The sequence below is a fragment of the Falco punctatus genome, assembly GCF_963210335.1.
Source record: "Falco punctatus genome assembly, chromosome: 9".
NCBI lineage: Eukaryota > Metazoa > Chordata > Aves > Falconiformes > Falconidae > Falco > Falco punctatus.
In genome coordinates this window covers 1,915,001-1,927,748 of record NC_137589.1, presented here as the reverse complement: position 1 = coordinate 1,927,748, position 12,748 = coordinate 1,915,001, and the positions used below count along the sequence as shown (strand labels likewise).

The following is a 12,748-nucleotide window of genomic DNA, read 5'->3' as shown; positions in this document are numbered from 1 at the left end:
GTTTTGTGTTTAGTCACTTTTTTTAATAATCAAACCAGATAAAATTACTAAAAATGAAATTCACAGACAAGAAATACTTTAATTAAATATTGTGTAAAATGAACATTTTTTTATACAGTTAAATATATGAAAAAATGTACAGATAAAACAATCTTATTGTAGGGTCTTTAACAGTAAAATCTACCATTTAGTGAAGCTTTCCGTCTGGAGACAATGAAGCAATGAGTGCATTGACTAAGTAATCTAAAACACAAACAGATTGCATTTATGAAGAAACTTGCAGACTTTCTTAACATGTACACGTGACCTCTTCCTTAGAGCAAAACCTTACTTAGACAAAATATAACGGAGGCAATTCAGTTCCAAAGTGACTTCTCAGGCTTTTCCACTTAGCTAAGCCTTATTCGTTATCACAAAGGAAATGCGTGCGGCATTTATCAGCTGTGATACGCTGTATCGTTCTTTTAAACCCTTTAATAAACACTTTACTAAAATGTGCATTTTTGCCCAGAAAGAAAAAAAAAGAAAAAAAAGAAGATCCCTCCTTTTTGGTTAAAACTTTAATTCTGCTGCAGTTTGCAACATGTTTTGCAGTGCTGCATTTGCAAACTATTTAGTGCAAAGTAAAAAAAAAAAAAAAAAAAAAAAAAAAAACCAACAACAACAAAAAAACAAAACTCCATGTTTCTCTGTATGGATTTGGCACAAAGAGCCACGATATATGACGGAGATCATTCCAGTTTAAAAAGTACAGTCATCTATGAGTCTATTACAAAAGGTTCCATAAAAAAACCAATACACCTAAATAAACAAACCCCAAACATTTAAAAATTATGTATGATCCTGATTTCGTGTGAAACCTTTATCTTTTTTAAACAGTGCAGGGTTTGGGAGAATGCAGAGTGCAGCAGAAAATAGACACATAAAGGAGTGATATAATTGTACACCAGGTTTGTGCTTTTTTTTTTTTTTTACACCAGAAATCATCCAAATGAAGTAGTGATTAACAATTGTGGTGTAAGCCTGTGATAAAACAGCACAAAAGTTCTTCAAAGAAGTTCACTTTTAAGGCATCAGAGAAGTTAATGTGGCAAACATTTTAATTAAAACATCAGAAGTGAATTTATTTTAAACTTTAGGCCTCTGAATTTTTCCAGTAAACACAGTTCAGCTATGTGGCAAAGTCATGGGTGGCAGCTAAAAATGACTTTTTACAATCTTTTTTTAAAAAATTAAAAAATAAAAAAAAAAAAGGGAAAAAAAAAAAAGAGGAAGAAAAAAATGCAACCACAAAATAGATTCATCTTTTCTGTGGCTGTATCACATGCACATATTCTACTAGTATTCATTACAGCCATGTGGCACAATTTTGATTTGACTATACAACAAACAAGGTTTTTTTCAAAATTATTTGTTCTGATAACTTAAAAATAATATAAAAATAAACAATGAATTTGACTTTTCCTCAAAAATAAAAAAAAAGGATGGAAAGTCTAAATAATAGCAACTTTATGAAGTACAAATGAAATGTACGGACACTGATTTATTTAAAAGAAAAACATGAAGGCAACGGTTCTTGGCTTAATGCTATTCTCAGCATCACAATACCAGGCCATGACAAAAATCAAGACATACAAGGAAAAAAAAAAAAAAAAGATGAAAAGCAATATACAAAATTTCAAAGATAAATACAATATTTATAGTTGATATGTTACAAAATAAATTCCCTTAGTGACTGCAAGTGTTTATGTGAAAGAAAGTGTTGCAATGAATAAGACTATTTTATTCCTTATAGGCTTCATAAGGAATAAAATTTGCTTTTCTAAATATTTAAGTGGATCTGAAAAAAATTCAAGACAAGTGTATAAATATTTAGCTACAACTTTGGCAAAATCACAAAAGTCTACAATTTTATAACCACATACAAAACACATTAGGGAAGAAGGATCTAGAAGTCAAAAGGACAATTTTCTGGTACAAGAAACATAGACTTCACAGTAGCCTAAGAATGCAATAGTATACAGTGCTAGCAAAAGTTGAAAAAATGTTGCAGATCACACTTGCTTAACAGGAAGCTCTAGCAGTGGAAGTATATTTTTTTTTTTTACCAACAGACAGTAGCAATTTTTTTCTCTGTCAGTGTGCTTGTTGAAGGCAAGAGAATTCAATATCAAAGTTACAATTTCTAACTACAATAAGTTACAAAGTTCCATTTCATTAAGATGAAGTTAAGCAACGATAAACCCTCCCGTGCCCACCCCCACGCCCAGGTTTTTGTTTTTCTAATCATATATTCATCCTTTCTTTTTTTTTTTTTTTTTTTTTCTCCAGTTTGATGGCTCATAACCTCCTTGGCCCCCTTTTTTTCCACCACAAAAAAATATTTCACATTATAGAGATACACAACCATTGTGAATCTAGTTATGAGTACAGAAAAATGTTCGGAGGCATTTTTCATCAGTGTTTCATGATAATCAAAATGGTGCATCCACAAAGTTTCTCCCAACACATAGCAAGTACTAGACATAGCCAAGACGTAATCAGAAACTTTATACAAAATAGGCGTCGCTTTTTCCTTATTCTTCAGGACTGAGAAATGTGAAAATATGAGAAAAATTCAGTCAATAAAATGGAATTGTTCATGAAGAAGTAGGTTGTTTGCATGTAGATTCTTAATAGTTTAAATAAAATCTTTAAACAAAGTCTTTTTTTTTTTTTTTTTTTTTTTTTTTTTTTGTAGCATTTCGATTTGTTGCTGATTCTGTGTGAAGATACTGTTTCCATCAGCATGTCTTAATATACTAAACTTGTCCCCTAAGCCCATCCTCTGAAGCTTGGTGCTACGGTAGGTAAACAAAAGTGACTTTACATTGGCGGGACTACAAGCCCAGACATCGCTAAAAGAAAAAGAGAAGAAAAATCAGCCGTTATTAGCACGCTTGTGTAAGGCACACCTGGTTCAAAGCGACCGCGATGCTCAGCACCAGCCCAGAGCAGGATGGGGCAGGCAGATGCAGACCCGGGCTCCTCCATGCCATACCACAGCATCCTCTGACCACAGGACACGGACAAACACGCGCTTTTCCCAGTGGAATGTTCCGCAAGGGCCTCACACTGCGAAAGGAGGCTCCAAGCGGGTGTTTGTGCACAGAGCTTCCCGACCTCAGCGCTTGTGGCATGTCTCCCAGAGCGGGGCTGAGAGCAAGGACGGGGGGCAAGGACCTGACAGCCAAGGAACGACACAGAGTCACTCCTGGTTGTGTCAGGCATTCCTCGGGGACGTCCCCACAGGGAGAAGCCCACCAACCACCGCTTCGTGCTCAGACCTGGCATCTGAGCAGAAAACCTCCACTTCCACAGCTTTATGATAACGGTGGGGCTCAGCAAGTCAAGGACTCTCTAAGACCAAAGTCAAGTACTCTGCACCTGTTCTCAACTCTCAACCACACACCATCAAAAGGCGTGGAATTAATACCCCTGACCAGTCATCTCATTATTTTTTTTTAAATAAATACAAACGCTTTTTATGAAAAAGATAAAGACTGAGATGCCAACAACTACTGCTTTTCTCCCAGTTAACTCTTTGGTAGAAACATAATTTAGATAGTCTTTAATTTTAGTGTTGTTTAATTTTTGCCATAATGATATTTCTCATTAATTTATGTACAACAGATATTAATAAATTTGTTCATGTAGTGATGTGAACTTCAATTTCTCAGTTCATTAATTTCAACAATATTAATTTATTTCGGATTCACTGTTACAGCTTTATGATTTGGAAGAGCTGGCTACATACACATTTCATACGTAACACAACCTCCTACAGCAGCCAGCAGTGTGGTCTGCACGGCATGAATCGCTCCAACGGCTGTGACCGGAGCCCCGAGCAGCTCTGGTCCTGCAGGTACCGGAGGCAGCTGTGCAAGCCCATGCAAAGGACTTACATGGGATTGTCTCTTTCTAAAACATGTCTGAAGTGATGCTCTTGAAACAGGTAAAAGTTTTCCAACTGTGCTGCTTTTTTCACCAGTAAGACATCTCAAATATGTCAAAATTGAAATGGAAATTACAATTTTGCATAGTTTATAATACTGCATGTTTTAAACCTAAAGAGCAACCAAACTTACAAAACTTAACTGGAGAATAATGGGCATATTGACAGACCCTTCCTACTCAAAACATTTCATTTCTTTATCATATTTCCTTATCATTTTCCTTATCATGGACCTGTTGGAGCGAGCCCAGAGGAGGCCACGGAGGTGGTCAGGGGGCTGGAGCCCCTCTGCTATGGAGCCGGGCTGGGAGAGCTGGGGCTGCTCAGCCTGGGGAGGAGAAGGCTCCGGGGAGACCTTAGAGCAGCTCCCAGCACCTACAGGGGCCGGCAAGAAGCTGGAGAGGGGCTTTGTACGTGGGCACGTGGTGACAGGCCAAGGGGGAATGGCCTTAAGCTGGGAGAGGGGAGATGCAGATGAGCTGTGAGGCAGAAATTGTTCCCCGTGAGGGCGGCGAGGCGCTGGCCCAGGCTGCCCAGAGCAGCTGTGGGTGCCCCATCCCTGGCAGTGCTCAAGGCCAGGCTGGATGGGGCTGGGGGCAGCCTGGGCTGGGGGGAGGGGGCCCTGCCCGGGGCACGGGGTGGGACTGGGTGGGCTTCGAGGTCCCTCCCAACCCAAACCATCCTATGATTCTGAGTTCCACTAAATCTCCGGTACTTCCACACCACATTAGCCCAGGCCAGGGGATGACTGGGCTCTGTGTTTAGAGCTGCCAAACCATGTGCTCTCAGGTTGACTTCTTCTGCAAGTTTTCAGTCAGCAGAAAGCCTGGCACCTCGTCAGGCAGACCTAGAGAGGTTTGGTTACCTGGGGTGCACCAGAACTGGGGGATGCAGGAGCTCATTTTGAGGTGGTGTTATGCTACAATACAACCATCACCTGCCCTGGACATCAAGATCACCACAAGCCAAAGACATAAATGTTATGTCTTGGAGCCAGCATGAGACATCCTGCCTGCACACTAAGCAAAGTGCAAAAGTCCAGGACTGATCCAGACATTTGCTTCTTCAAAGAACAACTTAGCAGAGAAAAAGTCCAGACTTTTCTTCCAGAGGCTGTGTGCACAAATACCTTAATAAATGCCACATCATTATTTGGTACTAATACCCTGCACATCTTAATCACATGTTCATTGCAGTCTCACGTTTGGCTTCTGCTGTGTGAAAATTTAGGTTGGCTGCTGCATACTTTTCTGGGGGAAAAAAAGGCTGAATTATTTAATTTAAGTGATTTAGCCATTGTTGTTGAGTTCTATCTGTGGCACAATGGGAGGGGGGTGCAAAATTGGTGCTTCAGACATTTAATTCACTATTTATTTTAGTAGCAACATTTGACAATAGTGAATTTCTGCACTATGTTTCCTGCTGTGCAAATTGATACCAAATGCCTCCTTAAAAGAAAAATGGGGTGGCTAGTTTTTTAATAACAATTTTAACTGTTTCATCCAGGGGCATACCAGAAAATTAAGCAGGATGCAATTTTAAAAGAATATAGAGAACCTTTTGCTCTGTGTTACAGTCATAAAGCTTAACCAGAGAGCAATATCTTTCACAATCTATAAAAAGTAAATTACAATTGAAAACCAAATTTTGAACACATATTGTACCTCCAACTTCTCAGCGAGCCAGCACTTTCTGACTAAAAAATTTATTTTATACCTTAAATGCCCATTGTTTTAAGCAGGAAAAAGCCTCTGCCCTAAGGAACCCATATGCTAGCATCCTGCTCTTAAAAAAATAAAATGTGTAAGTACTTAACTTTCAGATCATAGTCTATGCAGTGGAAGTCATACAGAGTTAACAAGATTGTGACTTTTTGGATAAGGCCCAAAGGCCCTTTTTTGAAGCCTTGCTCACAGGAGTGAGTTGTACCCACAGGACAACAGAGAGAAGGGTATCTCCTCTGTGAGCGGCAGCTTCCGAGCTCTGACCTGAACGAGGGTATCAGGTCGGCTGAGGATGGATGCGCAGCTGCCAGGGGTGGCACACGAGTGCAGTGAGGAAAGGGACCACAAGTTAGCTCTGGCTGGCACTGCCTGCATGCTGCCCTTTCTGACATTTTCCTACATTGCCTTCCTTTTTATTCATTTTCTTCTCTTCTTAACCTCTGTCTTGGATCTCTTTAGCAAAAAAGTGAATCTCCTTGTTGGCTATAGACCTCTCTGTGTTTTCTCTTGGGCACTAAGTCCTAAAACTCAGCGTGGCTTTTTGGGGGACATGCTTTCTAGCAGCAAGGTCTTGCTTCTAGTGTGGTGGTCTCAGGTGGTCCTGATGCTTGTGGTGAAATTACCAAAAGCCAGAGGTTAAAGCAGCTCTACCTCTGCCTTATATTACGTTAGGAGACCAAACGGTCTGTCTGAGGTCCAGATGGAGCTTCACAGTCCTGCTCCTGCTTTCTCACCATCCTAGATGTACCAAAAGCAGCATTTTGTCCACACACAGACAAATCCTATGGTGGTTCACCCAGCCAGGATCAGTGCAATTAACGCCCAAATCCCTGTAAAAGGACAACCTGTGTCTGCAGGGCTATTACATGTAGAGTTTTGCCATGCTTTCATCTGCTTCTGCCTCTGCCCAGCGCTAACAAACCTTCATAGGAAAAACTGGGCTGCCTAGCCCCATCACATCGGTGTGCGATGCCTTGCCATAGCTTCCCTGAAAGCCGTCCAACTGGCTTTTATATCAGAATAAAGCTTATGTGGGGAAAGGGAACAAAACAAGCCATGAGAGAGAGGATATCCTGCCCTGTGATTGAAAGAGCACGTCATCCCTTCTTATCCAGACACAGACACTGCAGGATTTACCTTAGATACAACAGTGACCACGAGCTCTTCACTTCTGTCTGGGCTTGGCTAAATGTATGTGACCATTCCTAATGGTGCAGGCTCCTCAGCTGTCACTCAGCTTCTTCACATCCCACTGTATAATGAGGCTTTGTACCTCAAGATCACCAAAAAACTTTAGCTGCATTGGGCTGCAGCTCTTGAATTCCGTATTTTAATTTAATGTAGAAAATGTGCTGATCAGAAAACTCTCGAGCTGCTTGTACAGCGTTCAGAAAGCAACTAATTAAACGCTAACAAGGGCTCAATGTCAACACATGACTAAGAAAATAGGGAGAAGGAAGCAGAAACCCCCTAAATAACTGTACAGGTAAAATGCAGTGTAAATAAGCATCTCCTGCATTCCTGGCTTTTCTTTATGACACCTCATGAAGGAAGCATATGACAAATCCATCCCTGTCTTGCCACTCGGTTCTGGCTGCAGTTAGTTCAAGGCACTGGTTGAGATCTGTGAGGACAACTGGGCGAAGCGTTGCCCACCTGAAGCCCTTTCTGAGTTCAGTCTGAATTAACTCCGTAGTTTTGGTTGGGAAAAATGCCGGTGCCTCTCTGCCGTGGTGATAACAGAACTCACCAGGGATATGTCAGATGCAATTTGATTTTATCCTCAGCCCAAGGGGACCTGAACCCACACATTTTACCTTTTGCTAGAGTACTCTAACTCTCATGATATGGAGCATCACCTCGTGGTGCTGTGCTACCTTGTGTAAATAATTCAACTTTTTGTCACAATCCTGGAACTCAACGCTGTAACTACCAGACCAGAAAGACGTTCTTGCTCTTTCTCTGGATCATTTTGCTCAATGCAAAATCATTCCATTTAGCTGCTTCAGCTGGGTGAGGAAAACATGACAATTATTTTTTTTTTCAACACTTCTGTTCATGTTTGGTTTGGCTGCTAAACCAAACCCTGAAGTTTCTACACATTCCTACATCTGGATAGATTTGTGTCTCAGAACTTCTGAGTGCTCAGAGGGGTAGGGACAGCCCAGTGAGGCAGCACTGCACATCCGGGGCACCTAATCTAGAGCTTTAGCAACACCCATGGGATGCAGGACTTCATTAGGGATGACACCAGATCTGCTGCTCAGGTTGCAGCATCCTAAAATTGGGGATTGAAGGGATTGTTAGGCCTTCACTGGGCTGTCTGGGCATGGAACAGCTTAGTCCAGAGCAGGATTGGGCCTCAGCCTGAGAGCTAAATTCATGACCTATTTAACAAAATCAGTATTGGTTGAATCACAGTCATCTACCGGGCATTTATACAAAAAGCATTTTGTACCTGAGGATGAAGGTGTAAGGTTACTGGGACTTGGGGAGGTGCCAATGGAGACTGGGCACTCAGTGCAGGCATTTAACATGCCCAGTTCTTCCAAAAACACCCTTTGCAGTAATCTAGACCTTTTAAGCACCTGAAACGTTTAATATCTGATGGGAGGCCCTTTATTTACATACTGAAGTTACATAAACTTAGATCATTTTAGTTTAGATCTTTAAATTATTTTAATTTCAGAGTAAATCAGTATCAACAAGTTAATAAGAATGTCTATAAATACCTTCTACAGATTAGCTCCCTCAGATCTAAGCCATGTGTTACCATTTTTTTATTATTTTATTTTAATTTTATTGTATTTCACTATTCACTTTTTATACAAGTGTCTTTTTATAAAGAGATGAAAGTAGGACACTGGATTATTTTATGGATAATCTTTTCTAAGAATATTGCTTAGAACTGGTATAGTTTTCTACATACACTAACATAGTGAAGCTTCCACTAAATACATATGCAATGACAGAAACTGTTAATCTAGTTATCCTTTTCTTTAACATCCATCCTACAATAAGATTTCTGTAGCTGGATCCTCAGCCCTTCATTAACCTGAGTGCACAATAAGCTCTCGGATGCTTTTTGGGGCCCAGAAGTTAGTAAGAAGATACAGGGATATCCATTTTGAGATGCTGCTCTTGAATGGCCTGGATTTTTGGTGGACAGGCAGTTCTGTGGGATTATGTCTCTCTAAAAAGCCTTAAGCTAGATACCACAAAATGCAAGTGTCCAGAATTAGTCTGGCAAATCAAAATATCTGTCTTCGTATGTTTGCCTGTGAGCACTCATCATATTGTGGATATCACAGTAATACAAAGAATAAATAATACTGTGCTACCTACATTTTAACTAAGAAAGTCAAGAGGAGTGACGACTTTTGAGTGTCTGCAACCCTTTCTGATTCCGATGGGATTTGAAGTGCTTCAATTTACTGCACTGTGCAACGGGGCTCATGATTTGTAAAACACAGGCAAACAAATGTTTCCAACGATTCTAAAGCATCTGACAGTATTAACTTCTAAATGTTAACATATGCCATAAAAAAGGGAAGACTTCTTTGTTCGCATTTTTATTCTTCCTCCAAACGTACACTGTATCATCATTCCTCCTGCCCCACTCCCAGCAGGTGACCATGGAAATTCTGCAACTGATTTATAGATGGTTCCTTACGCTACCCACATGAAAACGCACAGATTTAAAAAATGCAGAAGCTTAAGATTGCCTGCCTTAATTAAAATATTTAGTTGTTCATTTAGGGAAGTAACCACTTTAACAGCACCGTAAGAGAGTGAGTTGGGACCAACAGAGCATGCAAACTCACTGCCCAAGCAGCTAGCTAGTCCAAGGGAAGGTTAGTGCACTGAGTAAGAGCTTAACCTGATTTACACTCATCTGACATATTTTAAAACAACTGTTACATCCTATGTAAAATGAGGAAATCGCACCACGTTATGCTCAAATGCTGCTGGTTTTAAACATCCACAGAAATGTGTTCATAAAACGCATAAACACAAGGAGTCCATGAAACCCCCAAGAAGCATTCAGGGATACAGTCCTACTTTAAAATTAAGGCACGAAACCCTAAGGGAAAATGCCAGAAAAAAATAACTGGTGTTTTCTCTAAGATAAGTATTAAAAAGGAATTAAGATTTGCTCAAAATCTTAACATATCATTCATGCCACCCTACTTCTTCTCCTGCTTTTGCATCACTATGAGAGCACCAGAAACCTAAAAAAAATAGCCAGGTACCTTTCTCCAAAATAAACAATCAGGGCTTGAGTGTATGCACCAAAAAAAAGCAATACACAGAAAACTGAGAGAGATCCAGCTCACCTTGAAGTCCATTTCCATTTGCACTGGTGCAAGATGGTGGAGGAGAGGCTTGGGGCCTGACAACAGGAGCAAAGGCGCTCTTTTGTTTCACTGCAGAGATGACATTGGCAGGTGAGAATGAGAAAATGCCGTGTGTACTGCTACAGTTTGAAGGGAGGGTGACCGAAGAGGCTGCCATGGTAGGGCTTGACGGCACTACTGCAATAAAGCAAAAATAATCAGGACTCAGATTGAGGTTTTCACGGCAAACACGGAAAAAGAGAGTGATAGGGCCTTGCCTCTTAAAATATATATAGAGATATATATATATAAAAAAATATATATAAAAAAAAAAAAATGAAATGCCTTGGCTTGGCCACTCTCTGGATAACAGGCAAACTCTTTTGTGTTGGACTTCTGTTACAAATTGCGCAGTCCAATTTTTTTTTTCTATCTGAGATTGTATTATGGCACAAACAGATCAATTTATTATATTCATTTTTATGTCCAGCCTCCAGAGTCACCCCTCCTTTTATCCAGTAGCTCACAATATAGGAAATCAAAACAATGCAAGTATTTGATTTTGTAGTAAATATGAATCTATATGATGATGTGTTACCAAAAATAGACACTTACTGCCATAAGGAGAGTTAGCTGAGGAGCCATTAAGAAATCCAGGGGAACCTGGTACACCTAGATTGGGCATGCCGGCATTGCCATATCCATTCATGCTATTGCTGACTGTGTTGTAATTGGACTGCTGAGGAGTACTGCTGGGAACATATCCTCGCGGGGAAACACTGCTTGTGTTGCGACTGTAACCTACTGTGTTAGAAACCCCCCCACCCCAAAAAAATAATGTTATTTTATAATATAGACTTAGGGCTGGGGGGTTTCCTCATGCAGCATATATTACACAGTTTTAATTGATTGCACAGCTTTGCTCTAAGTTGTCTCTTACTGCCCTATCAACTCTTGCAGTTTGAGATAACCTTATCACGCCAACCCTACTTAAATCATCTGCGAGCACTCTATGTTGTCTCTCCTCTTAGCACAGACAGCCAACAAAAGCTCTCTTCGATCCAGCTGTGTCAGGTGCCTTCACGTTTGTCTTTAGGAGCAATTATCAACAGGCTCGAGTCCCGCTTTGTACCAACACACTGCATGTACTTTCAGCCTCTCCAGACCTTCAAATGCCATAGCTGACAAGAAAAACTTTTTTGTTGCAGTGATTTACTTTAAAAGGCTGTTTTGGGGTCTTCATTTTATGATTGATATTTTTGTACTAACAACAAGCTCGTACTTTCATAAGGTGTAGCCATCAGTGAGAACTAATTCAAGATCAAGTACAGAATTTTATAAGGCTTATTAGCTTGGGAAATGCATTAAAAGACAATCTTTTTAGAAGAGGAAACATAGCAGAATCAGGATTTTAAACAACATTTCGTTCCTATCTGAGCAATCAATTTAATAATTACATTGCAAGCAAAAAATATGGGTTTGAACATATCTAATAATCCTGTTTCCCTCCTTTCATTAGTATCAAAATTAATTTTAAATGCAATATGCTGCATGCATTTTCAATTACAACAGGTAAATTAAATCAACTATTACTTTTATTAGTAACATATATGTCACACATGCCTATAAACAAAGTATTTTAAAATCACAGACATCAAATTAGATTTATCTGTGTAAATATTCCAAAACCAGGTGGAGATACCTAGACATAATTGTTTTATAAAAACCATACAAGCTGTATATTTACTGTGAATAATAAAGAGCTTTCTAACTTGCCAATTTAATATTTTTTTTCTGCTGGAGATGCTTTATGATAACAGTAAACGAAAGAACAGGAAGAATTAAATATTACGAGAAAGTTAAAGACAGCATTTCATTACACGATCAGACATATGACTATGGGGAGAAAAAGAGGTAGAACACAGCAGTGACATCAGAACGTATTAATAGGCACCGGCCAAAAGCAGTCAACAACGTGAAGGATTAACTCTTGAAATCCCACATACCTTGGTCATTTGCTTGTGATGTTTCAGAAACATTAACGGCGAGCTGGCTGCTGAAGGAGTTCACTCCCATCATGCCAGTGTGAGCAGGAGTGTTGGCTAGAGTGGGGATCTGGTTGTGATTGCGTGGCACACTGTATAACGCTTCAGCAATGTCAGCTGCTCGTTTCAGGATTATTTCCTATCAAGACATAAAATAAGCACTGACAACTAAGAAATTGATTTGTGCAAATATGCCAAGCTGCAACAACATTAAAATTTACGGAAGAGATTCACGTGAAATTATAGTAAGGGTGGGGGTTTTGCTGCTTGTTTCAACTACACGTTCTGTTTTCCTTGCTACATACCAGCTCACTATGCAATTTCATGGCAACCCAGGTAAGTATAAAGAAAAAAAGAAACTAAGATAAAATTACAGTTTAGTGCTGTAAGTCACATGAAAATTGTAACATGCATTTCATTCATCCAGGGCAGTAGAGGTATTTTCAGCAGTTTGCGAAGTACAGTATATTTTATCCGCTCTGTTGAGCAGATTTCTTTAGGACTTCCCATTAGTCACTGTATATTTTGGCCCGAGTTCAAGGTTATTCTCTTGCCTTAATGATTGCTTATGCTTTTGGCACCTTACACTTAATTGTCATTTCTGATAGGCAAACTAGCGATGAGAAGAGAATGGGAAGATGAAGCATT

The 12,748-nt window shown here is 39.8% G+C and overlaps 2 protein-coding genes across 14 annotated transcripts in view; one reads left to right on the top strand and one right to left on the bottom strand.

Annotated features, from left to right (window-relative positions):
- LOC308070074 (uncharacterized protein) overlaps positions 1–3,501 on the top strand; it is a 36,054-nt gene extending 32,553 nt beyond the window's left edge. The window contains exons 5-6 of the mRNA XM_080403451.1: positions 880–950; positions 2,741–3,501. Of these exons, the coding sequence (XP_080259577.1) occupies positions 880–918 (39 nt within the window). The 3' untranslated portion in view covers positions 919–950; positions 2,741–3,501. The remainder of the gene's footprint in view (positions 1–879; positions 951–2,740) is intronic.
- The window catches only part of EBF3 (EBF transcription factor 3), a 143,940-nt gene that overhangs the window by 20,335 nt on the left and 110,857 nt on the right, over positions 1–12,748 (bottom strand). For 3 of the 13 annotated variants that reach the window (XM_080403434.1, XM_080403436.1, XM_080403437.1), the window contains exons 13-16: positions 12,062–12,239; positions 10,671–10,859; positions 10,056–10,253; positions 2,785–2,897 (exon numbers count right to left, since the gene is read on the bottom strand). In XM_080403434.1, the coding sequence (XP_080259560.1) occupies positions 2,866–2,897; positions 10,056–10,253; positions 10,671–10,859; positions 12,062–12,239 (597 nt within the window). In that variant the 3' untranslated portion in view covers positions 2,785–2,865. Of the gene's footprint in view, positions 1–927; positions 2,590–2,784; positions 2,898–3,834; positions 9,369–10,055; positions 10,254–10,670; positions 10,860–12,061; positions 12,240–12,748 lie in introns of those variants that run through there. The other 10 variants (XM_080403440.1, XM_080403441.1, XM_080403429.1 and 7 more) reach the window with 7 other exon arrangements.